General features: G+C 41.0%; 3 protein-coding genes across 8 annotated transcripts in view; 2 read left to right on the top strand and 1 right to left on the bottom strand.

The window, feature by feature from the left end:
• On the top strand, nt 1-9,885 carry LOC122861541 (cilia- and flagella-associated protein 100-like). 4 transcript variants are annotated; one of them, XM_044166096.1, is made up of 15 exons: nt 1-152; nt 778-849; nt 1,122-1,219; nt 1,324-1,486; nt 1,601-1,665; nt 3,016-3,179; nt 4,696-4,776; nt 4,986-5,170; nt 5,518-5,605; nt 5,912-5,954; nt 6,042-6,196; nt 6,567-6,597; nt 6,951-7,153; nt 7,794-7,887; nt 8,358-9,885. In XM_044166096.1, the coding sequence occupies exons 2-15, from the start codon at nt 810-812 to the stop codon at nt 8,481-8,483; spliced, it is 1,536 nt and encodes a 511-aa protein (XP_044022031.1). In that variant the 5' UTR covers nt 1-152; nt 778-809; the 3' UTR covers nt 8,484-9,885. The 4 variants fall into 4 exon arrangements, with proteins under 4 accessions (XP_044022031.1, XP_044022027.1, XP_044022030.1 ...); XM_044166092.1 differs by having other exon boundaries at nt 6,567-6,696; XM_044166095.1 differs by lacking the exon at nt 1-152 and adding an exon at nt 168-329 and having other exon boundaries at nt 6,567-6,696.
• Nucleotides 9,886-9,961: 76 nt separating this feature from the next.
• Nucleotides 9,962-14,342, top strand: LOC122861542 (interferon-inducible GTPase 5-like). Its single transcript, XM_044166097.1, is given in 4 exon segments — nt 9,962-10,119; nt 10,121-10,322; nt 10,324-10,372; nt 10,375-14,342. Coding segments are annotated over 4 exon segments (684 nt in total). The 5' UTR covers nt 9,962-9,970; the 3' UTR covers nt 10,659-14,342.
• daam2 (dishevelled associated activator of morphogenesis 2) overlaps nt 11,270-26,905 on the bottom strand; it is a 100,584-nt gene continuing 84,948 nt past the window's right edge. For all 3 annotated transcript variants that reach the window (XM_044166089.1, XM_044166091.1, XM_044166090.1), the window contains 6 exons: nt 25,570-25,738; nt 23,219-23,326; nt 21,688-21,748; nt 21,091-21,222; nt 16,452-16,622; nt 11,270-16,272 (listed from right to left, as the gene is read on the bottom strand). In XM_044166089.1, coding sequence (XP_044022024.1) covers nt 16,060-16,272; nt 16,452-16,622; nt 21,091-21,222; nt 21,688-21,748; nt 23,219-23,326; nt 25,570-25,738 — 854 coding nt within the window. In that variant the 3' untranslated portion in view covers nt 11,270-16,059. The remainder of the gene's footprint in view (nt 16,273-16,451; nt 16,623-21,090; nt 21,223-21,687; nt 21,749-23,218; nt 23,327-25,569; nt 25,739-26,905) is intronic.

The raw sequence follows: 26,905 nt of genomic DNA, 5'->3' as shown, positions 1-26,905 counted from the left end.
AGCCATATTACAAGGAACCTTGAAGGCAGCAGTTACCATGGTCACAGTCGACAAACGGGAGCTAGCTAAATGCCAAAACATCCCAATTTGAAGTCCAAAACTAGTCTCATATGTGATAAAGTTGTAAAGAGTCGTGTCAGACGGTACCGTAGGTAGTAGAGTTCATTATTAATATCAAATTGAAAATGCTTAAAACAGTTTGCTTTAGTGGGACCAAAATGTTGATGCTAAACACTAAGTTAATTACTAAGCTAACTTAGCGTTACATACACAGAATTGCATTTTTTAAGGACGAGAGAACCTTCAAGACAACTGTTCTCTTGAAGCTGGTACACTTAATAACAACATGATCACTTTTGTCAACAACATTCTTATTTGCAGAAATGTTGCAAACAAATGTAGCTAACTGGCTAACTTTAAAGTTAACTTTAAGTTAACTTACCATAGAAACCATACTGTACTCCTATGCTGGAACAGCGCTATTACCTTCAACGGGTTTTCTGTGTTAATGTGCTGTGTTTTGTGCTAATTTGATTAAGCTAAACATTTATTAGGGGATATGCAGTGATATGTTTTAAGAATAAGGTTAGAGAACAGACCTATAAGCTGACACTTGATGAAGAAAGCCTACGTTCCTCTGGCAGGCGACCCAAAGCTGTCACTAGCCCAGTAGCCTCGATGTGGAAACAGCCACATCGAGGCTACTGGGCAACTGTTTCTCTGTTTAGAACATAGAGAAACAGTGCAGATATTTGTCATTCTTTCTGCAACCTGCAGTCACTTTAAATACAGAGCCAGTAGAGCACAAGATGCCAAAAGAAATCTCAGAGATGTCGTCACCGAAGCTAGGTAAGTATCTGTCATAATGCCATGCCTCACAAACAGTGTGACTACAGTCATTTTAGTAGTATTAACATTATAATTTCAACAGAAGGACCAGATATTTTTGTTGTCTTGTTGTTTCAAATATTGACAGAGCTTTTACTTTCAGAGATTTATAAACAGTGGACAAAGTGACAGATTTGGAAAACAAAAGCAGAGAAGAAACTTAGAAAAAAACTATAAAAACTATCAGCAATGTTTGTTTGGTAAAACACATTTTCTTCATTTATTCTGTGTAGAATTGAGAGGAAGGGAGACAGGACAAAGCCAGCTCAAAGTGCCAGAGAGTAATATCATGTCTACAGAGACTGTAAAGGCAAAAGGGCACAGAAAAGAGGTTGGTGTGTGTAAGCACATGTACAAATCATACATTGTTTTACATCCACTGCATATTAGTAGTGTTATGTTTGAGATTGTACTGTTGTATTCCTCCATGCTCAGGTGCTGCGTAAATTCTTGACAAAGACAGAAAACCTGGCAGGACAAGTGGTGGAGGAGGGGAAACAGGAGACGGTGAAGATTCCACAACAAATTAAGAATAACACAACTCTCTCTAAACAAACACAAGACAGTCCTGACCTGAAGATGTCTGCGATTAAACATGGTAGGTGGATACGGAGCAGAGAGTCAAAGCATGTAAAATGTTGTAAAGGTACTAATTTTGGCTTGAAAGGTTTGCTTACTTTAGTGTTAAGAATGATCTGTCCTCTGTCCCTAGAGACTATTAAGAGAGACAGAAAACGGGACTTACTCTGCATTGAACGGCAGAGAGCACTGCTGGAGGTAAATGACTTAAAAGGTCCTATTTTAGTGGCGCAAGTGCAATAACCAGTGCTGCTCAGACTGGACATTTCCAAGTGCACCTGCTATGGTTCATGCAGGTGCAGCAGTGCTAAGTGTACAAGAGTACAGATCAGAGCGTGGCTTCAGATGGCTACAGGGATTTAATCATAGAGCATAAAGCATCTGTGGACAACAGATATTGATTCATAGATCAGTATAGACCGCTTTACGGATGTTCCTGCTTTAATCACAATAAACTTTCTTTTTTCTTATGCCGATTTTATTGCATCTACATGTTGGAGAGTGTTTATTAAAATTGTTTGTTTTTTTCTGTACATTTCCACGTGTATTTAGTTTGCGCTTGTGGACAGAATCACAAAATTGCCAGCAGAGACCTGTTTCTGTTCTCAGTGCACCTTCCAAGACCAAATTTCCACTAAAATATTAACAACTTCAACGAAACTCCTGCTGGGTTCAAAATGATCAGATGTATGGACAAAACAAATTTCAAGATTTGGAAAACTGTCACAGTGCAGCTTGGCTGGGTGTAGCACCGCCACAAAAATACAGCCCAAAAAGCTTATCGTTTCTCCACTACTGTTAGTAGATCAAATCTTCCTATGGACACACAATCATTACCCTGTCGTTAACTGAAGCTTAACCTAAAGGAATACTTTGGGGAAATACGCTTCAGTGCTTTCTTGCAGAGAAGTAGATGAGAAGATCAACATCAGTCTCATATCTGTCTGTTAAATATGAAGCTGCAACCAGGAGGGCATAGCTTAACATAAAGAAAGCATGTTGTGGTTTGACAGGGGGGTTATGTGCGTGACTATTTCTAGGGCAAGCACAGTGACTACATGGAGTCATGGCTTCACCATGAGGTTGCCAGGCAACCAATAGAAACTCTCCGTAAAACCACAAGTTATTTTAATATTGTGGTTTTTGTATGGGTTAAACAAACAAGATATATTATGTTAGATATTGAGCTTTAGAAGTGCTGCTAGGTGGATTTCGTTACCTTCGGACAGAGCCAGGCTAGCTATCTCCCCATGTTTACAGTCTTTCCGCTAAGCTAAGTTAAGCGGCTGCTGACTGTAGCTTCATATTTAATGGACACATGGGAGAGTGGTATCAATCTTCTCATCTTACTCTTGGCAAGAAAGCATATATGAATATTTCCCAAAATGTTGAACTATTCTTTTAAAATAAAAGCATGGGATCCATGATGACAAAGACATAGTATGTTGATATGTTTATCTTATTTCCACTGCCAATTCATGTCTGGCTTCACCTTCCTCTCCTTAATTATCTGTAATACTCCCTTTACCCTCATCCTTCTTTCTTCAGGCATCTTTGATAAAGAGCAGGTCACATATTATGAAGATGGACAAGAACATTGCAGCAAAGGAACAATATCTGAAACAGCTTGAACGAATCACTGAGAGAGAGAATTACAACTTAGAAGAGTTCCTCAAGAGGAGTGAGGAGAAATCTGTGGATTCCAGAAAACTGTAAGCAGTAATGGTTTCCATGTCATTGTAACTTCAGGACTTGTGTCCATATAGCATCTTCATTCAGTTGTTCCCAATGAGGAGAGAGCGTATGCGGCAGCATGCGGCCACCTGGAGGAAAAGCGCTGCACCCAGCAACTTTCTTGTGCGGCTGCTCCGAGCGCTTCTAGTTGAAAATCTCTGAGGCTGCGTTTCATAAGTAGTTCCACTTCCCCTCATTCACTTCCCCTCAGCCCTTGGTATTACGTAACAGCATATGTCGCACAGTAGCCACTTGGAGAGCAGAGGGAAAGGGGGCTCGGGAGGAGCTCACAAGGGATTTGAGGGCTTCCATGTCATCAGCCATGCTAGCTCATAGACAGATTTGGCTGGCACAGACCTCCCTCTCAGAAAATATAAAGACCTCACCAATATGCCCGTTGTGCCTGGCGGAGTGTTGGAAGGAGACCATTTTGACACTAGATGCCGGTGAACAGCTTGCTAGGTTTTACTCCACTTACTTCCTCATTCCAAAAAAAGATGGCTGCCTGCGTTCCATCTTAGACTTAAGGTGACAAAACACCTTTGTGAAGATGCTCCCTTTTAAGATGTTGACCACCAAACAGTCCATAGAGGAAGGGGAGTGGTTCACTTCCCTAGATTTAATGGACGCATATTTGCACGTAACCATCTGCCCAGACCACTCCAGACCAGGTACTTCCATTTGGCCTTTCTCTCTCACCAAGAGTGTTCACCAGGGTGGTGATCTGTGCAGCAGCATCGTGGAGTGCTCCATGTACTTTTTTCCATTTTTACAAGGTCAATGTGGCAATGCAGACAACACTGGGCTCGGCTGTCCTCTCCACTGTGGCAGGTGGTAGGGATGGCTTGGAGCCAGTCATGGTGACGGTCTGACTGAAGTCGAAATAGATCGTAAGTTATGACTATAACTATGGATCTATGAGACCGAATGATGACGTCACCATTTCTTGTCGCTCAGAACGGGCTGGGGCGTTCCAGGCATGAGGAAGAGGCATGCTCACCTGGATGTATTTATAGACAGCGAGCCTAAGGTCAGTCACATGACTTTGTTGATATAAGATCTCGAGGATAGGTAGACGGATGGCATCATTAAACATGAAAGGCCGCGGTGACAGTCATCGTTCGGTCTCATAGATCCATAGTTAGAGTCATAACTTACATTCTGGCCATGTCTGTCAATCCTGAGCTTTATGATATGTCAGACAGAAACTATCATAACAGATACAGAAAAGCCCATTTGTGGGAACAGATCGGCCGGACACTGAATGTTCCTGGAGTGTTCCTGTGCTTTTATCAACCAATGCGTTGTAAGTGTGTCGTTAACTATGTAGTTAACCCTCTGTAGACGTAGCGTTTTTATGTCTCACCGCACAAGCGCTTCATCCCAGCTCTCCCCAGCGCCCCAGAAAAATAACGCTATATGGACACAAGCCCTAAGACTGAATTAAATATTATTTTTCAAATATTGGAATAATTGTAATGTCTCTGTTGTCAGCTTTGAAAAAGAGAGCAAGTCCAAACAGGAGAGGAATGCTGCGATTAAGAAGTTAACTGATGAAATAAGGACTCTAAAAAGGTAGAATTATGAGAATATTGTAAATTTAACATAAATATGTGCACATTCTCCATGTTTTATGTGCATAAAGTAATTAACCAACAGGTGCTAGGAGAAGAACTATATATTGTGTAAAGTAAAGAACAATTTTGAGGTATTAATCCGCAATGACTATTGTAATGGGACGCAGTAGCATGTTATATGGACCTAAACCTAGTCTTTCTTCGTAGTAAATTTGCCAAGATTGAGGAAATCCTGAATAAATATAGGAGATACAAGAACGTTCTGTTCATGCTTACACCTCCGGAGTGGCATGAGGGCAAAGAGGCAGAGGCTTTGAAAGCTAAAGTCACGTCTGACAGAGACACTCAGGATGTGCAGAACAGGGAGCCTCAGGAGTCAGCAATTAGACAGGGTAAGTGTTAAAACCCAGTGAATCAACATGAAGTAGATTATAACTGCCAGGCTGATGTTTGTTGATCCCCTGATATTGGTCTTAAATAAAACCTGGTCTGAGCTGTCTCATCTTTTCCAGTATAAATGAGATGACTTTAGCAATACTACTCTTTGTGTGTTTGAGATTTGGGATTCCCTTCAAAGAGCACTCCATTGATTTAGTATTGCACTTCATTAAAATCTGTGGACTCACAAGAGACAGATTAAAAAAACTGCACAGAATTGATGCTGCAGAGGCTCACATATCCTGACTTCTGAGTATGAATAGTGCTTAGTAGTGTGATGGGAATGACAACATGCACACAGGTTTGGAGAGAGGTTTAGAGTCCAGTCCAGGTGGAGTGCTGCCTTCGACCAGAGAGCCCATGCTGTCAACAGCCCACAGCGGCACACTGTAAGGAGACACCAACACACACATCCATGACGAGACTGATGAGTGTTATGCTGCGCATTCTTTTTTTTCTTGTTTATGTATTTATTTTTTATTTGAACATCATTTCACATTTTCAATTCATTTTCTTTCTGTTGATAATTTTATATTTTTTATTATGTTTTATTATTTTTTTATGATTTGTTATCATTCTTGTTGCTGCTGTTTCATAAAGCTATACAGAAAACCATCTACCAAATGACAGTTTACCCACACATATCATGACATCTTAACCTCTCCTGAGCCTAAAGTCTTTCTATGGCATTTCAGGATCACCACTTCTAAACTGGATTGCAACAGCTCAGAACATGAGGTCAGTTTTCCTGAAGCACTACCTAATTTTATCTTTAGTGTTTTATTTGCAGTGCTCACATTGAGGTGTCACTTTCCCCTCCTGCAGGAGAAACTGGAGCTATACTTCTCTGATCCCCAGCAGCTACTGGATCTGCAGACAGAGCTGACTGAGCAGAACCTGTCCCTGATTCAGAACTCCACCAGGGGGGATGAGACACTTGAGGAGCTCCGGCAGAACATCGAGACCACCTTGAAGAAAATGTAAGCATCATATTTATCCAAAAAGCTCATTTTAATCTGCAGTCCCTGGGAAGACTGATGAGACAAACAACAAAAAAGTAAAGCCACAAGGTAGACAACACTAAAGAATGTGCAGTATTAGAGGAAACATCATAAACAAAAAACAACCTTATACAAAGTATTAGTAAGTAAATAAAAGTGACAAATAACAATTGTAACTTCGAAGAGGCAAGTAACACACAAAAAACATGTAAAGCAGGCACATAAGGCAACCAAGGGAAAACAGCTCACAAGACAACCAATAGATATGAAAGACAAAATCTATGTACAAAATACTGTGAACAACTTGTGGCAATAATTCCATCCAATGCTAAATCCTCTCTGTCTATAGGAAAGAGGATGAAGAGAAGCTAACGTTGCAGGTAAATGACATGAAGGACAGAATAGACAAAGAGAAGGAGAGAGCTGCCATGCTCAGAAAGAAGGTTCAGGTCCATGACTCATTAAAAAGAGAGGACCAGGTAAGGAAGCAGAATGTACTGTACGTTTGGCTACACTTGTTTCCAACATCACCCTATTTCAAATCTAAAAGCTGCACTTGGCAACTTAAAATGGATCCATTGGGGAACAACACCCAGAAATCATCTAATGTGGCATCAGTAAACTGCACACAGCATGCTAATTTTAACATGATGTTTTATGGTTTATTCTGCCTCCTCTCCTCCTCGTTTTCTCCTCCCCTTTCATCTATCCCACTTCCTGTCCTTGCTTACAGGATGTTTTGTTGGATGCTCTGGGCATGAAGGTGACAGAAGTGTATTGCTGCTGCGTGGATGGCCGGTTGACCAACCTCAGCACCTTGGAGAAGCTGTCCAGTGTCGAGTACCGTATGTCTTTACAGCTCCAGCTCCTTGAGAACATCCCTGAAGAAAGCTTGGAGACACTGAGGCAGATCAAGGACAGTCAGAGGAGGAGCAGGTTTGTCTCACTGACCATAGGCCTGAGAGGGCTTCTAGCTTGAGGGTAGTAGACACTAATGTTTAGATAAGTATACAGTTTATTACAGTATATATTACATAAGTTTAGAGTACATGATATATTACCAATTGATGGTATATTTCATCCAATGGTATCAGGTTCATAATTATTTTCTATTATGATCAGCCAGTCAGTCCCCCAAAATAATATTTAAAACAGTTTAACACAGCATGTTTGCACTGCAAATGATATTTTTATAATTGAACATTCGCTCGAACTTTTGAATGATTGATTTTCTTTCCATCACCTTTCTTTCCTGGATTTGTTTGTAAATAATAAAAAGTGAATATATGTGTATATGACCGTGTGTATGTGTATATCATGTTGGGGTGTAACGATGGTGTGGGGCGGTAATGTTTTAGTCAAATTTGGACATTGTCAGCATACATCACAGCAGTTTGTGGGAGTCCTGGCATAGATAGACATTTCAGACTGGCTTTATGTCTTCAATGCATTGATGAAAAAAACAATGTACAGTGTAACGTATGGAACTCTGAACAGAGATGTTTCCCCAAAGAGCATGTCACATGTCACATGTCACAAAACCCCTGCTCCTCCTGTATGCTATATTACGTTCCAGGCTGCGTGAAGAAAAGCTGAGACTGGAGAGGGAGAAACAGAAAGAAAGGATGAAGAAGTGCATGCAAAGATCCCTGGGTGACACCAAGAAAATAGTGAGTCTTTCACTTCAAAATGGATACATATAACATTTTATGCCATTATGTTTTGTATTAGGTTTTCTACTGTTAAACATTATACCACAGATCAAAATGTATTATCAAACAACAATTACCACATTCATTTGAATGACATCCTACACTGCATGTGTGTCACTGGGTAAGATTTGGGGGAAATCTGCTGGAATACATTACAGCTCAATATAGAAATAGGGTGCTGTTCTTACATAAGATGAAACTGGGTTTATGAGAAATGTAGTAATTTGGAGAAACACTAATAATACTACCTTTTGTAAAATAAAGACACCAAACCTCACAAATCTAAAAATGAATGTTTAAGAAAAAAGAAGTTTTGTATTGATCGGTTTCTTTTCTACTCCAACATGTAGTCAAAGCAGTCATCAGTAACTGAAGGTACAGAAGCAAACCTGGGGGAAGGCTAAAACGTCGTTCTTTTTTTCTTTTAGAGAGGAAGAAAGCTCATGCCCAGATGCATCCCTGTTGAGCTGAAGAGCAAAGTCAGCGATGAGGACAACATTCCTGCCGAGGATGAACTCCATGCATACCTCTTCACCACTGAGGACGTGGAGTAAAAAAGAAATAAACACATACGGTTTGTTTTCCATGCCATGAAAAGTAGAAAAAAATACTACTACAGCAGTTATGTCAAGTCACAGGTCTTGATACCAAATCTCAGGTCACGACGTGCGTTTCAAGTTCTAAACTTTAGGATTCAGTCTCAAATAAGTCCAAATGTATTCTTCATCAATATGTAAGGCCATTTTAAAATGTAAACATTTTGCATTAACATATATTATAAAACACATAACAAATTTTTGGTGTGCCCAGGATTATGAGTTAAATCAGCAGTAATTATACAGTATACAGTATAATAAAGCAGTCTGATTACTGAATGTTGATTATTTTTACAGCTGATTGGTGTCTAAAATCATAATAATATCAAATGTCAAACACATTTTCCTACCACAACTCCGTATAGTCTACAGAGCTCATTTATTCCAGTACATGCGGATATTTCTGATATTAACAAAAATCTTACAATCTGAAATTTGGCTCCAGGGCAGCAATATGGAGACATTTTTCTTTTGGTGAAAAGAGGCAGAAAATATCAGTCAACTGAAGGAGGTGGAGGTGATTGATGAAGATGACTTGTCACACAGACCTAATGAGATGATATGGGAGGGCGATGAAACAGTTGGCCTTTATTTTACATTTACAGTACGTACATTCTCCACGCTGCTTCACACTGCAGTGCTTCTTTTCTGAACACCCGAACCAGCCTCCCTGCGCGTTATTTTTCACGTTTTCATTAGGCCTGCAGGCCACATATTAATATTCTAGGTCACTAAAATGTCATGTCGCTGAAACCAGCTCTAAGCTTTCTCGAACGGTCTGACCTAACTGGTTTGTTAACAAACTCGCAAACTTTGTAACGTATGAGACACCGTAGACGTTACTAAAGGCAAATACTGTTTGTGTGAATGAGTGTCAGTGCAGATGTCAAAGGTTGCAGCTCTTTTATAAACAGACTATATATTATATCGGACAGCGTTACCGATATCGTGGAAGAGGAAACATGACGGACACTGATTGGTGTAGATTCACAGCAGGACGTTTTCATTGGCCACTGACTGTATAAGGGGCTGAACTCTTCACAACTCTGACAACTACAACGGCGCAGAAAGATGATTTAAACTTTCTTGCTGAGTAGCAACGTTCCAAGTTCCTCAACCGGAGCATCATATATTTACAGTCAACACAGTGCACTGTATTGTGTATTACGATGTAATGTTTATGGCATTTATGTTGAAGTTGCATCTGTTTAATATGTAGCATAAGCGCTTTCCTGTGCTTATCACTGCAGTCTTGTTAGGTTACAATGAAAACGTTTCTGAATTCATTTTTGCATGTTTTGATGGTTTTGCTGCTCATTAAAATCACTGTAGGCCACACTTTAGCTTACAGTAGCCTATAGACTATAGTTTTATTTTTGGAATACACATGTCAAATCAAAATAGTGCAATGATGTTCTGGTTTTCTTTATTTTTTGAGGAGAGCTATGGATAATCCATTAGATTATGAACGAATAGAATTCATTAAAGAAGTGCTGCTAACCAGTGGACCTGTCTCAGCGACTGCAAAGATCCGGGTGTATTTGGATCAGCGGAATAATATTCCACTAAATATTGGCATCACGGGAGAGGGAGGCTGATAAATCCACCTTTGTTAATGCTTTTAATGGCATAGACAACAGGGATGAGAGAGCCGCTCCTACTGGTTGTGTAGAAACCTCCTCAAAGGTTACACCATACCCCCATCCAAACTATCCCAATGTTACACTATGGGGTCTTCCTGGTATGGGTACTGCCAATTTTCCAGCTGACAAGTACCTGAAGCATGCTGGATTTGAAAAAGTTTGACTTCTTCATCATCATCATCTCAGCTGATCGTTTCAGAGAAAAAGATTATTTCCATCTGTTAAGAGGAGACCCTCAAGAGAGAGAGAGAGAGAACTTCCTGCACACACGAGGACGGCTCTACTGTTTGCCATGCCCAATGTCAGTCGCAGGATCGTCAGCAAGCCATCTGCCATCTCACCTGTGGATACTTTAGGTGATCCTGTCAAACAGTACCAAGTTGGGTTTGGTCTTGATTGTGAGACACTGCAGAACCTTGCTGACAGCATTCAGTTGCCCTTGAATGCGCTCAGTTGCCCCATGCAGATAAAGAGAGTCAACTGTATCTAAAGTAGTTAAAACTAGCTCCACCTCGACCAACTAACAAATGTCATATGTGAAATGTATCAGTCACAGGGGCCAATTTTCTGCAGATCGAGTACTTTTATTTCTGATACTTTTAGTACATATAGCTGCTAATACTTCTGTACTTTTGACAGAGGCAGGAGTTGATTGCAGGACAGTTACTTGTAATGGAGTATTTCTCCACTGTGGTAAGGATCTGAATACTTCTGGGTCCTACTTTATTTTTTCACGTTAGAAATGCAGGAATAACATCTTCATGCATTTAAGTCTTTGTTCTCTGTCTGTGTCAACACTACGCTCGATGTATACTCCACTGTATAGCATGTTGGAGATACAATCAAGAGGGTCTCAATATACAGCGCGTTTTCTCTTTCTTAATATACTGTATACCACAAAATCCGTCTTGTGATGTGTTTCTCTCTTCTCAGAACACAGGCTAAGCATTTGTAAATCAATACCTCCTTTCCTGTATAAGCACGCCTCCTTGAGTCCCTTCTGTGTCAGTACACCTACTGGATCTCATTCTCACATTCCTCATAATTCACCATGTCAATAAGAAACTGATCATTCTGAAGAAAATATTAAACAATCAGTTGTAAGGGACAAAAGTTTATTGTAACCCTACAAAAGACACAGGGTGAGAAAAAAAAATACAAAACAAAAATAAAATTATAGAAATGAAAAAAAAAATCTCATTCTTATACAAGTCTCAAAACTATCCATCATACAGGACCACAGTTTAATTATTCATATTTTTAATATAACATTTTGTTGTAATGCTGTGTGTACATACAAAATATAGCAAACTAAATAAGGCAAATAAATAGAGGTACAATTTACAGGAAAATGCAACATTCCTCAATGTTTTAATCTTTTTTTTTTTTTAAATCTTATCTCAAACATCAAGAATGGTGTACAAAATGCTTTTTTTTTTCCTCCAACTGTACATCTTTCGGTGGAGGACACTCTTTTTTTTCCAACCATAAAAATACTGACTCCTCACAATTATACAACCTCTAAAACTGGGTGAGCAAACTGTCGTGTAACAGGTGTGTTTCATATTGCAAGCAATTTTCTATTAAAGGTTGAAGTCAACACATCAAACTTTGTGCACCCTTCTTTAGGCATGCAGGTCGACGCCAAGTGCGTTTTTTGACAGAAATGTGGTGGTGTCAGAAAACACCCCCCTTTTTTCTTTTACACACTAAAGCAGGTGACAGGTGAGGATTTAAAACTCAATACACTCCTGTTACATATGAGTGTCACCTCTTTGTGTCTATGTCCCCACAAATCCCATCTCTGCCATCCAACAGAATATTAATGTGTTTCCAGCGGCCCAGCCGGAGTCCCCAACCTCACTTCACCCTTTTTCCTCTCTTTATTCTTCACACCATGTTTTTTTTTTTTTTGCATCACTTTCGTTGCACCCTTCTCATTTCTAGAGGATTCTAAGCCCTCAAAATGGCGCTGCAAATGGAAATGTCCCATATTAAAAGTGCATTGAACAAGCTACTAATTTCATTCCTCTGATTTCCATCTGTACACTCCAAAATCAGCCAGTCAATGGCCAAATAAACATCCAAACATGTAACAACATAAACATGTAATAATACTGACAATGTTGCAATACCCCTCAGTAAATAGTCTGCACTACAATACGGGTTAAAACTCTGGATTAAGAGTTAAAGGGTCTGCCAAAGTCTGATATACTAACTCTGATTAACTCGAAAGACAAAGGAGCAGAGGTTAGGAAATAGAATAGCTCAAATATACATAAGATGCTGGTTAAAGAATAAGCAATCATATGTCATTTTCCCCTTAGGACTTAATAGACTTTTCAGGTTTTTCAAAGTGTCTGAATCTATTTGGTTTACTGGTTAATCTCTAAAGTGTGGGACATGCGATCCCCTCTGCACTCACATTGTCCTTTCAACCTCACATCAGCTTCTCTCCTGCTTCCGTTTGAGTACAAATTAAAGGAATAAACTCCTGGTAGGTTGAGGTGTCTCTGTGAAATGACCTATTATGGATTAAATAGAGGTTTAGGAGAAAAGGGAGTGGGATTTTGTCTGTACAGGTAATAGGTCAAACCTCTCTGATGACATGCCAGCCACACTTTAGTACACCCGTTGGACTTCATTTTAGGAGACTTTGGTGAGTTATTGTGCCTAGAGATGGGGTCAAGTGTCATATCACGTTAACACTTTGGAGAACTGCTTCTAACTGCTTGCGATGTCAGGTGTAACACCAAGTGAACTATCTGAAGCCACAAGATGGCGCCAGTTAGTCTAATTCCCACTGTCAGCTGCATTTCACTAGCATACACAGTACATTTTTTTTGGAAAGCCACAAGCACTAAAACACAATAATAGGAATCGTACATGTGTGAAATCAAGGTCAGAGGCACTTAAAGCTGAAAATGAAAATGTGGCAGAATTAAGGAACAAAGACTAACTGGGATAGCCACTACTACTGCAGAGATCTTCATGAAACACTGCAAATTAAATAAAAACTGATATTTAATAATAATAATAATTTAATAATCCGATATTGGAAGTGTCTTGTGTTTTGTAACACTACTGTATATACTCCAAGTACATTCCTCTAATTTAAAATGAGGAATGGAGAAAGGAACTGCAGTACGAGTCCTTGATGTTACTATGAGAACAATCACAACTTTTATCCATTACTAACCCAGGGGCTGTTGTGCAAATCCTTTGGCCTGTCAAACTCAGCCAATCTATATGTAATAAGGATATATTCCAGAACATAAAGCTGTGAAGAAAAAGCGTAGCTAGATTCCCGGCCTTATATTTGTTTTGCCTCCTCTAATTCTGGATTATTAGGAAACCTGCATGCATGGGCTAACAGAGGAGATTAAACACAGGATGTTCCCATTTTTAGATTTGCTCTGAAAAAGACAAAGTCCAATCTTCCTACTGTACCCCTGGACACCTTACATATGGCTCATACTGTACTATATCTAACCACGCATGCAGATGGAATGACTAAAACGGGTTATCTAAGAACAAAATGGATTACCACCAGGATTTTTCATGTGAACTTTATGCACGTGTTACCCTCTACCTGCTTATATGACGCCGTATGTTCATATGTGGCATATGATTCTTGTTTTTAATAGATCCTTCCTTTCATTTTATCTCCCAAAATGGAGTGTGAACCTATCAACTTCCTCATCTCCTAAGAACTGACCAGGACTGGCTCCTTCCACAGCGGAGCCCTCACCCCAGGATTAGAGCCCTCTCTGTGGGTACACTTCCTGTAGTAAGCTACTGTAGGTCCATCCTCAAGAAGAACATCTAAGCCCATACATCACATGGCAGCCCTTGTCATGCCTACTGCTAACGTTTTAGCTAGCAGCAGGTTGCCAATAATAACTGGGTCATATGCAAACTTACGTTTGAGAGAAGCTGGAAGGAGAGATGGAAGTAAGGACTGTTTTCTATGAAGCTCTCTGAGGCTGTTGTCTTTGTTAGTGTCCGGTCAATGTCTTCCATTAAAGAACCTTAAATATTTGCATCAAGCCACTACACGAATTTTCACACCCTTTTACATGCTTTGTTTTACCTTGACTTTGCAATGACAGACTCATCACATGGTGTGGTCGGATATTACAATACCAACTGAAATAAAAACGCACAGAAATACTGTATGGTGAGCCTGAATCTTGGTAACAGAGTGATCACGCACTACTTTAACTTGCGAAATCCTCAACTGGACTGATGGCTCTGTCCAGAGACCACATGTTCTAGCACCAGTGGAACAGATACTATGGATGAGAGCCATTAAAGGCCCAATGAGAACTGCTATACAGCATCCTATTCACCTGGAGTCCACATGGCCTGGACTTTACTTGCAGCCGATGGAGCAGACAACACATTCAGATGTGAATCATGCACACGGACAGCTGAGCAGGGAGAGCACTGCAAACTAACTGCAGATTGTGCCTTTAAGTTTAAATTTATTCCTTCACTGTCTTTTTTTTTTATATAGATAAGTGCAATTTAAGTACAGAGAGGACTTTTTTTTTTCTTCCAGAGGACACTGTGGATGGCTTGTGGAGACCTAGGAGTGTAACGTTTGTCAGAAGAGCTACAGTGCAAACAAGACATACAGGTGTCAAAATGTATACAAATTCACTTCAACAGCAATGTGAACTTGCAACACCAACAAATAATGCACTGCGTGTACAAAACCCTAAAAATGCCATGAAAACATAAAAAAACCTCGACATCTTTGCAATTAGTTTGTCTGCATCTAAATATAAATATATATCGACGCCTAATTGCAGTATTGTTTTGTATTAATACAGTTACATTTGTTTTCTCTTTGCTTTGGCACTGGTTAATGCCAGAACAATGTTGAGAGTGTAGGTGAGGCTTGACCCTTGTGGCACAGTCATCGTTTTGTCATGCGGATCAAGCTGAGAAATAGTTTTGTTTTTTTATTTCCTCGAAAAGAGAGTCGTGTCCTCTGAAATCGCACCTCGGGATGCACGGACGTCCTCCCTGGGAATGCTGTGTGCTGGAGGAGGCCGTCGCGATGAATCCTCTGTTTTGAAGCGTAAACCCCCTCGGTCGTGAATCCTTCCCAACTCTTTCAGAAGCCTACAAAGCATTCTGGGATTTGCTGACTGCATGCCCTTCTTTGCAGTAAAGGAAGTTCATGAATATCCACCTATTCTGTGGCTGGAAAGTCTCTGTTCTGGAGGACACTTGAAGCAACCATGACTGTGGAGGTTATGGCTTAGTTCCACCTTCCCACCTTCTTTTTCTGTTTGTTTTTAAAATCAGCCCGAAGTCCCTTTTCCAGTCCTTTCTCTTGGCCTCGTGTCTATGTACAGTGACTGGCTGATCCCAATTTCCTGTGTGTTTTAGAGCCAGATAGCAAAAAGATTGGGCTGCTCCTGCACCAAGGAACTTAAGAGAGGAACGGTGAAGGGTTTGTGAGGGGGAAAATAAAAAATAAAGAGAGCAGTGAAAAACAGGGGGTGATGAAGAGCTGGAAGCTTGAGCACAGTGTTAAAAGGATATGGTCAAAAGACATGGGCTAATGTGTCACAGTGGTCTGTCTGTCCGTCTGTCTGTCCATCCATCGATCCCAACTGTCCTTTGTCCAGATCATAACGCCCAGGACAAACCGGTTAGAAATAGCTTTACAAGACCAATCAGAGGAGAGCATTGCATCCTTCAAAACGGCGTGGCTGTCCACACATGTCGCTACATGTCTAGTCCAGCCGTTATTTACATCCTCTCCAATGTCAATGGTCACCGGTCGAGGACCTGGACTTAAGGTGTTCAGAGATCTACACCACGGCAGAATTTAGGTGTCTAGAGTTATTTTATTTTTTTTTGCTTCTTCCGACCTAGTAGTTGACCTTGGTGACAGCCCGTTCGCGGCCCCCACCCTCCACCAGCTGGTTGACGGAGCGCTTGCGGTTCCGCTTGAATTTGTTCAGGTCCTTGTCGAAGACCTCACCGGAACGCAATGCCGACACCAGGTCGTCGAACTCCCCGCCGGCCTCGTCTGAGGCGCCGCTCTTCTTGGCCCGCCTTTCCCGCTCCCTCTGCTCCTTGAGCTGGAAAATGGAGACAGGAAGTTACGGGACAAAGACAGAACCATGGGAGAGTAGGAAGAAAACCCCTTAACGTAAGTGTTTTAAACACTTTAACTCTTTTCGGCAACAAAATAAAACAAAGTAAGAGTTTTGTCCAAACCATTGCCGTCTCAGGTCTGCTCTCTAAATGTGTGTCTCACCATGGCCTCCATTCGCGCCCTCCTCTCCTCCTCATCTTTACGTCGCTGCATGTTCTCCAGGTCTTGCCGCGCTTCGTTGAACGACTGCAAGAAGGTGTCGAAGATCCCGAAGAACTCATCGGGCTGCATCCTCCTCTCTTCCTCCCCAAAGTGCTTCAGCGATTTGGTAAACTGCAACCAGATAACCATGTGTACAAATGTTAGCATTTTGACAGGAAGTGACAAAAAAAAAAAAAGCTGGCCTGTACATGGACATGGCTGATACACACACCAAAACCAAATGCTTTATTGCATGCACTGTATCCTCTTCTATGGTCCAGATGAAAGGCACACGTGAGCCCCCACCCACACACACACCCACCCACACACACACACCCACACACGGTGGGAGAATGACTGCATGATTTGACCACCGTATGTCCACCCTGTTCCGTCCAAGCTGTCCAGTGCTCTGTGCCAGAACAATGTGCCTGTAGCCAAACCTACTCTACATTCCCACACACACACACACACACACACAGCGTTTTACTGCAGTATACAGCAGAAAACACAGCAAGGACCAGCCAATATCCTTAAACATAATGTGATACTTGAAGTTCAATATTATTGCTACATAGAGGACAGAGTTAGTAGTTTCTAAAGACCAGATCGAGTCAGTGTCTTGCTAAAAGACGACATCAGGACAGCGTCAGATCGGTGCATGTGTGGCTGCACAATTCTGGCAAAACTAAAATACAGATCGTGTTTCTTTTTTTCCTTTTTTTTTTTTCAGTGCATGATTTTTAATCGTGATTATACTGATTTCAGGAAATAAACTTTTCACATGGCTTTTCTTGGCACACAACACAACTTCAGTGAGTATTTCTAAAAGAAGCTTTTGAGTCTTGCCCTTACTGTTGCTCTTATTCTCAAGCTTTACATAAATGAAAGCAGTGGTGGAAGAAGTATTTAGATCCTTCAGTAAAGATAGCAATATCACAGTGTAAGAATATTCAAGGAACATTTTGAAAGCAGGACTTCTGCTTGTAATTAAATAACAAGAAGTGTTTATCAGCAAAATGTATTTTAAGCTGCATTAATTGTTGTTTCTTTTTGCCACTTAGGCGCAGCAGAACAAGCTGAAAACACAACGTTGATAAATTGTCACCTAATAAAGTTGTTTGTGGCGAACATGTTCGCAAACACATCCAGCAGACAAGGAGCATTATTAGGATTCATTTGGAGTCGCGCTTCTGGTCACGTGACAGATGTAGGTCCAATATTCACTCTCTTTTCACCACTATTTTGGCCTCCACCAGCTCCTGAAGGAAATATCTAGCTCTTTAGCTCCTAAATGTTCCACTGTAGAGCTCAACTAGAGCTTTTTTTGCTGCCTGCTTCAGCTGAGAACAAGGTTGATTAGAGTGGAGTTTGTGGGCCATAAAACCAAAACAATGCTCCGAAACGGTCTTCAAAGTCGGTAGAGCTGAGAGGAACTACGGAGTTGGGTGATCATTCACTGTGCAATGTGAAAGGGTTCACTCGTAGTGACAAACCCACACAGTCATTTGTGGCATTCTTTATATAAAATATTGATTAGTGCAGCTGTTGAGTATGAAAAGTAAAAGTACTGCAGAATGGCATCTGTTCTTTTTTCCTTTTTACACTGAAGCAATAATGTCTAAACAGCATTTTAATGAATACATACCTAAGATTTGGATAAACATTTATATAAATAATAATATGTAAGAAGTATAAAGTAGCATACAATAGAAATACTCAAGCAAGGTACCTCATAATTGTACTGAAGTATAGCACCTGAGTGAATGTACTTTCCACCACAGAATGAAAGTAAACAATAAATGCGAATGAAAATATGACTGATATTACATTTTCAGCACTTCAGCAGCATTTCGCGAGGCGAGTATACTGCATGTGGTTCTAGTGTTGTGATACGACGGAGTTGGGGCTCGCTCTTTTGTGAGGATGCACAATCATCCTGTCATTATGGGCTTTTCACCATGGCAACCCCCACCATCATCCCTCTCCATCCTATAATTATGTGTCTGGTCAAATCTGTTTCCTCTCATCCCCTCGGGTCTGTGCTAAACGAGTAAACACACACATACATTCATTCATACACACACACACACGCAGAAATGGAGAATGTGAAGTCACACCGATTTAGCTCATCTCACACAGACGCACACAAACACTGCTGCGCTCTGTGAGAGGATAATGATCTTTTTGTATTCTTGATAGAATATTTAATACGCCCCTGCTGTTTGTGTTCAAATTTGTATTTATACTGTAATATTTGTTTATCATGGATGCACTTTTTTTTTTTTTTTTTTTTTTTTTTTTTAACAGGCTGTTTCAGACTGGCTCTGGTTAACACATCATGGATTTGGTCTTGCTTGGCACCTTCTCCTCAACCACTGCTTAATTCCTGCCAATTATGCAGAAGTACTGCGACTGCTCTGCGTGTGAGAACTTGCTATGCAAATGCACTCAAGGGAAACCTAATTAACTAAGCTGCATCTATTTACAAACAACATGAAGCACATCATTTTTTATCCAGCACAAAGTACCTACGGGAAGACAGGGATGTCCTCAGAGAATCAATGTGGTCTTATTGTATATCAGTATTATTATTATTATTATACTTTTTTATAATAATTTTATCTGATCGCTCACCCGCTATGGACACTAATAAAGAGGATATGAATAGTCCCTCAGTTTGTAGTTAGCAACATGGAACTTATTTTTGTCAAAATGACATCACTGCTGTGTGGTATCCATCCACGCTTTTCAGATCAGTCTGCAATTACAATTTGCATGATCCTGCACTGATAACATAACTTGGACAATAATAAAAAGACATTACACATTGTTGTGATGGATTAGCTGACTCAGGTAGGTTTCAAGTCTCTGCAGGTTAATTCTCATGCTGTACTGAAAAGAACTGAAACTATAATGGCTGCCTGTAAGGTGGGAAAACACATTTACTGTGTGAAATCAATAAAGAAAAACAACACTTCAGTCTGCTTTGGAAAATGGTTGGCAGCAATGTGAAGGATACATAATTTAAAGCAAATGGGCTAAAATGTTCAGAGACACTGGTTCGGTTGCATGAATGATGAAGGCAGCTTGATACATAAGTGCTGTTTGTATTGTTCCAACTGTTCTGTCGAAGGTCTTTTACTAGCCAAATTCACATTAGTGCCTGAACCTGAATTTCTTTTTTAGGTCACATTTACCGCTGCACTTAATTCCATCTTTTATCTTCATATTTCCCCTTCCAACAGCACGTGTAGCGACGGAATATCTTGAAGCACTCCCTGCTCTGCTTTTTTCTGTTTGAAACGGAGCTGTTTTGTTCCGGGATAGAGACTGAATCTTGTACTGTATTGTCTGTGAGCATGTCGATGTGTGGGTGTGTGGATGTGCTGTTAAGGATAAACCCAACCAATCTCTCTGGATAAGAGGAAAATCCCTTCTCTCCTCTGGAAACCTCTGTCCCAATAACCAACATGACCTTGGACAACTGTAATCCTTTGTAATGTATGTAGTACTGTCTGGCGAGGGTGTGTGTGTGTGTGTGTCTCTCGTAGACAGACACACACACACACACAGAGCTTTATGAGTCTCACTGGACTGCCTGCTCTGTTTAGTTATCCTCCTCAACCTTCTTAAGACTCAAACGCCGAGCGCACACCCAAACTTCCATATTTGTATTCCACTGGAAACCTAACAGACTGTCAGAGAGCCTTGACAAGCACTGAGTTAATGCGTCAGACTCCCCATTTACCAACCACACACACACACACACACACACACACACACACAGTCGTGTTAGGAAAAGTGTGTGTTTACAGTCTGGGCCGGTGAACACAGGTTCTTTTGTTTTACAGCAGAAACCGGTGCCCTGCTCCTCCCGTTCTTTTCACATGACGTCCCAACTGGCCCGTTTTCCCTCAAATTTTTTACCAACCTCCACCTTGAACAAATAATTAAGGAGAGGGGAGGCTTTAAATGAAACCCAAGGGCCCTTCCTCCTTTCTTTCTCTCTGTCTCTCTCACAATCTGTTGATCCTTTAGAGAATTTAAGCAATTTGGGCTCTTAGCTTCATTATGTCAATTATTTTGGAAACAGACAAGCGTCATAATAAAGTAGAATGTTGTATCTGTGCTAATGTAACTGCTGAATGCAGTCTGCAAGATTTAAAAGCTTGCTTCAGCTTACATACTTCCTACCATACATCAAGACATGAGCCAGCTGGGTTCAAAAGGCCATTTGTCCCAGTTGTAAAAAGAAGGAGAGTGTGGATTTAAAACAATAACTCAAAGAGACAAACACAAATGGAGAATGAGGGGGGAATCCACGGTAATCTTTCAATGCTGGGTTTCCCCGGCACTGCTCAAGTCATCGCACTGAACTAAGAGGGATGCACAGAGGTCTCATGGTTTCTCCCTTCAGTATTTTGTCCCTCTCTCTTCCTCCCTCCTCTTCTGTTTGACATGAAGGTTTGGCAGTGAGGACAACTAGCAAAGGATGCATTAAAGCCACCCACATGGACACATGAGCTTACAGTATGCTCTTCTCGCATATTCACATACACCGTTCACTGTACAACTGAGTGGTTATGCAGTTAGCTACCTTGTCCTTGGCTTCACTCAGCTGGTCCTCCAGTTCAGAGAAGCTGAAGCCAGCCACAGTGATGAAGTCACCGATCACAGCCACAAACTTATCCCCACGTTCCCTCGTCCTGCTCTGCTGGTAGTGCAGTTCCTGGAGGGGGGGAGAATCAGATGAGAGGTGTGTGATTTTCAAAAAGAAACTTGGTTAAGTTATGAGATTCTTGTGTGCTTCACATACTTAGAGAGGAAGGAGGAAGAGAGAGAGACAGAGGAAGTGATCAGTGATTTTCCCTTTAAGCCAAGGGAAGAACATCTGATGAATGGTGATGATTTTAAAGTTCCTCAGTTACGATAAAAACACCCAACAAAACAAACAAATTCAGTAGATCTCTGAAGTGTAATACGTGTATGTGCATTCATGTGTGCGTGCACACAAGCCCTTGTTTCTGTGTGTGGCTGCAAATGTGACATTTGCCGTTCCATGTCAGCATGGAACATTACCAGCATTTAAACACCTCACCCTGCTGTCCTTCTCTGCCATGCTCGAAAACATAATTACAGACAGGAGAAGAACCAATGGGAGGGAATGTGACACAAATGCAACTCAACAACTCACCGCCTCTAGAGCCTTCAGTCCACTTTTGATATTGTGCACCTCTTTTTCCAACTCTGCCAAACTAGTGAAAGAAAGAAAGAAAAAAAAAACAGATGGACACAGTCTTTGCCTACAGTCTTGTACTGCACTTTCCAACTTCTGGGATACAATTTATGTCCTAATTTATGTTTTCAAATGACTTTTAAAGTAAAAGACTCTAAACATGTGGCAGAAAAGAACTTCATTATAAATTGAAATCACCTACTAACTTTACCCAAGTCACAACTGTTGGCACTGCAATACTTTAAACCACATGCACTTGAGAGTGGACTGAGAGCATGCTCCTCTCTGCTGTAATACAGTGCATCAGGAAAGTATTCACAGTGCTTCACTTTTTCCACATTTTGTTGTGTTACAGCCTTATTCCAAAATGGATTAAATTCATTATTTTCCTCAAAATTCTACAAACAATACCCCATAATGACAACATGAAAAACATCCCCACAGTATGATGCTACCATCATGCTTCACTGTAGGGATGGTATTGGCCAGGTGATGAGCGGTGCCTGGTTTCCTCCTGACATGACATTTGCCATTCAGGCCAAAGAGTTCAATCTTTGTTTCATCAGACCAGAGAATGTTGTTTCTCATGGTCTGAGAGTCCTTCAGGTGCCTTTTGGCAAACTCCAGGCGGGCTGTCATGTGCCTTTTACTGAGGAGTGGCTTCCGTCTGGCCACTCTACCATACAGGCCTGATTGGTGGAGTGCTGCAGAGATGGTGGTTCTTCTGGAAGGTTCTCCTCTCTCCACAGAGAAATGCTGGAGCTCTGTCAGAGTGACCATCGGGTTCTTGGTCACCTCCCTGACTGAGGCCCTTCTCCCCCGATCGCTCAGTTTAGCCGAGCGGCCAGCTCTAGGAAGAGTCCTGGTGGTTTCAAATTCCATTTACAGATGATGGAGGCCACTACGCTCATTGGGACCTTCAATGCTGCAGAAATGTTTCTGTTCCCTTCCCCAGATCTGTGCCTCGATACAATCCTGTCTCGGACGTCTACAGACAATTCCTTAGACTTCATGGCTTGGTTTGTGCTCTGACATGCACTGTTAACTGTGGGACCTTATATAGACAGGTGTGTGCCTTTCCAAATCATGTCCAACCAACTGAATTTACCACAGGTCGACTCCAATCAAGTTGTAGAAACATCTCAAGTATGATCAGTGGAAACAGGATGCACCTGAGCTCAATTTTGATTGTCATGGCAAAGGCTGTGAATACTTATGTACATGTGATTTATATTTTTATTTTTTAAATAAATTTGCAAAGATTTCAAACAAACTTCTGTCACGTTGTCATTATGGGGTATTGTTTGTAGGAATTTGAGGAAAATAATGAATTTAATCCATTTTGGAATAAGGCTGTAACATAACAACATGTGGAAAAAGTGAAGCGCTGTGAATACTTTCCGGATGCACTGTAGAGATACATACTGTAGCTCTGGTGAAAAAGTATTTTCCCTGCAAGCGTCCCCACAGTGAAATGTTGTGCACTCACTTGACTTTGGCAGCCTCTGGTACACTGCTGAGGTCTTGCTGGATGTGCAGTGTGTCAGGATAGTTCTTCTCAAAGATCATGATCAGGTAGTGCAACATGGTGATGTTCCTGTTGGATCACAAGTGAAGACAAAACTTTTAAAACAAATGTAATCTAGGAAACACTACTTCCTGTAGAGTTGCTTATTAAAGGATCATCTTGAATACTTTTCTTTAACCCTTTGAATCCTAGGCTGTTTTGCTCAGTTTTAAATCTTTATTATTATTTTATATGCAGGCTTATGGCATAGTCATTACATGTCTTCACCGGGAATGCTATATATTGTTATTTTCATGAGAAGTTGCATAGAAATTCCACAATTTGGCACATTAGTGGTACTATATATGCTCTATGACACTTTTTTATTTTAAAAAAGCATTATTATTATGCATATTGTTTGGGTATCCCAAAAACATCCACAAGTGTGGTTTGCCTGATCCCAATACAGTGGTGTGAAAAAGTGTTTGTCCAATTCCTGATTTTTTTTTTTTTTTGCATGTTTGTCACACTTAAATGTTTCAGATCATCAAAAAATTTAAATATTAGTCAAAGATAACACAAGTAAACACAAAATGCAGTTTTTAAATGAAGGTTGTTATTATTAAGGACAAACTAAATCCAAACCTACATGGCCCTGTGTGAAAAAGTGATTGCCCCCTAAACCTAATAACTGGTTGGGCCCCCCTTAGCAGCAACAACTGCAATCAAGAGTTTGCGATAACTTGCAATGAGTCTTTTACAGCGCTGTGGAGGAATTTTGGCCCACTCATCTTGGCAGAATTGTTGTAATTCAGCCACATTGGAGGGTTTTCGAGCATGAACTGCCTTTTTAAGGTCATGCCACAGCATCTCAATAGGATTCAGGTCAGGACTTTGACTAGGCCACTCCAAAGTCTTCTTTTTGTTCTTCTTCAGCCATTCAGAGGTGGACTTGCTGGTGTGTTTTGGATCATTGTCCTGCTGCAGAACCCAAGTTCGCTTCAACTTGAGGTCACGAACAGATGGCTGGACATTCTCCCCGAGTTTTTGGTAGACAGTAGAATTCATGGTTCCATTTATCACAGCAAGTCTTCCAGGTCCTGAAGCAGCAAAACAGACGCAGACCATCACACTACCACCACCATATTTTACGGTTGGTATGATGTTCTTTTTCTAAAATGCGGTTTTACTTTTACGCCAGATGTAATGGGACACACACCTTCCAAAAAGTTCAACTTTTGTCTTGTCAGTCCACAGAGTATTTTCCCAAAAGTCTTGGGGATCATCAAGATGTTTTCTGGCAAAAATGAGACAAGCCTTAATGTTCTTTTTGCTCAGCAGTGGTTTTCGTTTTGGAACTCTGCCATGCAGGCCAATTTTGTCTCTTTCCTATGGTGGAGTCATGAACACTGACCTTAACTGAGGCAAGTGAGGCCTGCAGTTCTTTGGATGTTGTTGTGGGGTCTTTTGTGACCTCTTGGATGAGTCGTTGCTGCACTCTTGGGGTAATTTTGGTAGGCCGGCCACTCCTGGGAAGGTTCACCACTGTTCCATGTTTTCGCCATTTGTGGATAATGGCTCTCACTGTGGTTCGCTGGAGTCCCAAAGCTTTAGAAATGGCTTTATAACCTTTTCCAGACTGATAGATCTGAATTACTTTCCTTCTCATTTGTTCCTGAATTTCTTTGGATCTCGGCATGATGTCTAGCTTTTGAAGATCTTTTGGTCTACATCACTTTGTCTGGCAGGTCCTATTTAAGTGATTTCTTGATTGAGAACAGGTGCGGCAGTAATCAAGCCTGGGTGTGGCTAGAGAAATTGAACTCAGGTGTGATAAACCACAGTTATGTAGGGCCATGTAGGTTTGGATTTAGTTTTTCCTTAATAATGCATTTTGTGTTTACTTGTGTTATCTTTGACTAACATTTAAATTTGTTTGATGATCTGAAACATTTAAGTGTGACAAGAAATCAGGAAGGGGGCAAACACTTTTTCACACCAATGTATGTTTGCATTTTGACAATTTGAAGCCATAGCTTCTAGCAGTCCTTGTTGCACTGTAAACACGCTATGTTATGTACAGAAAAACAATCAACTTCACTAACTTTGATACTAAATTTTTAAATTGATAAGTATGAGGCCAGATCTATGGAGCACATTGTTATATGAATTCTGAACAAATGTGTGGACATTTATCTACACCAGACATGGGAGAAACTGAGAAACTAGCACTGGAAACAGTTTGTGTGTGAGATCTGTGTATTACCATTTGACTAAATTATAACACTGAGAAGAAGAGGTATGAGGCTTAATTTAATGTCCCCCTAGCCCACCTGTCTATGCTGGACTTGGTGTCAGCGATCTTGTTGAGACTGGAGACTTTGAAGCCGTAGGCGTTGCCTCTCTGGCCCTTGTTCATGAAGTTGCCGAAGGCCAGCACCACCTCCAGGATCTGAGTCAGCCTGTTGCTCCGGACCACCTCCTTAGACGCATTCAGGATGGCTGGAGAAAAATGGAGAGAGAGAAGCAGATGGAGAGATCATATAGTTGGTGATTGATATGTGTGCACTTTGCTTAGTGCATCACCTTTATATTACATAATGAACTGGCCATTCCCTTCCATTCTGTTTCTCTACTCAGCCGCCATGGACACACATGCAAACTAAAGTCTCAACTGTACGTGGCCCAAAGGTTCTCATCCTTTCCTTCCTTTTAAACATCCTTCATGATGATTGATCAATATTCCCCATAACTGGGCAGCTCAGTGGGGAAACCCATCAAGTCCTTCCATCCATCTATAGAACAGCAGGGGGAAGGGAATATTCCAAACACAACCCCATGCTGTCTGTTTCTTTCCCTCTGAGAACAGACTTGTCTGGCAAAGTGCAGGTGGTTCCCCCATCCACAGAGGAAACCTCAGTGTGAATGTGAAAATCATTAACAAAGTCCATATTGTTATTGTTACAGTTCTTTCTGCTGTGACACAGCATGGGAACCATTCTTCTGGCCCTGCTGACAGTGTTCTGCTGGATGCAGAAAGGCCTGGCGGCCCACTGCACTGTCTTCAGAAATGCTTCTATTGAACGTGCTGGGTGGTCCAGGGAAATATAGTCTCATCTAGAGTATAGATAAAAGTAACATAAAAAATAAAAGGGGATGAGAACTTTATTACGGGCATCGATGAACAGTGCGGTCTGGGAACGTTTGGATCCAACAACAAAGATTCTGGAGGCTTGAATCAATACTTAAACTCGCAGGATTCTTCTTCTGCTCGTACTTTCTTTCCATTCCTGGCAGCCAGTAATGTATGTCAGAAGATACATATTATTTGATCTCGGACTAGAATGGATAGGCTGTCTGACAAAAAAAAGCTACAGCACACACAGAGCTAAACTGTCAAGTCAGCCCTCGCTGCAAATAAAACACTGCTGGCACAAATAATGTAATGTGCTCATCAAAGCCGAGAAAGGCAGCAGAGTGTCTTTCAAGTAGCTCTGGCTCAGACAGACACTATGACAGCTCAGGCATGACACACCCATGTGCACACACGTGCACGCTCACATGTCTATGGACATCTTTGAAGTCTTTGAAGTGAGCTGCAGTGAGCTGTTTACGAGAGAGGCTCTCCCCTCTCAACATGGGCCAGCTTTCCAAAACAGCCTCCTTGGT

Source organism: Siniperca chuatsi, linkage group LG15, assembly GCF_020085105.1.
Source record: "Siniperca chuatsi isolate FFG_IHB_CAS linkage group LG15, ASM2008510v1, whole genome shotgun sequence".
NCBI lineage: Eukaryota > Metazoa > Chordata > Actinopteri > Centrarchiformes > Sinipercidae > Siniperca > Siniperca chuatsi.
This window is presented reverse-complemented; position numbering and strand designations above follow the sequence as displayed.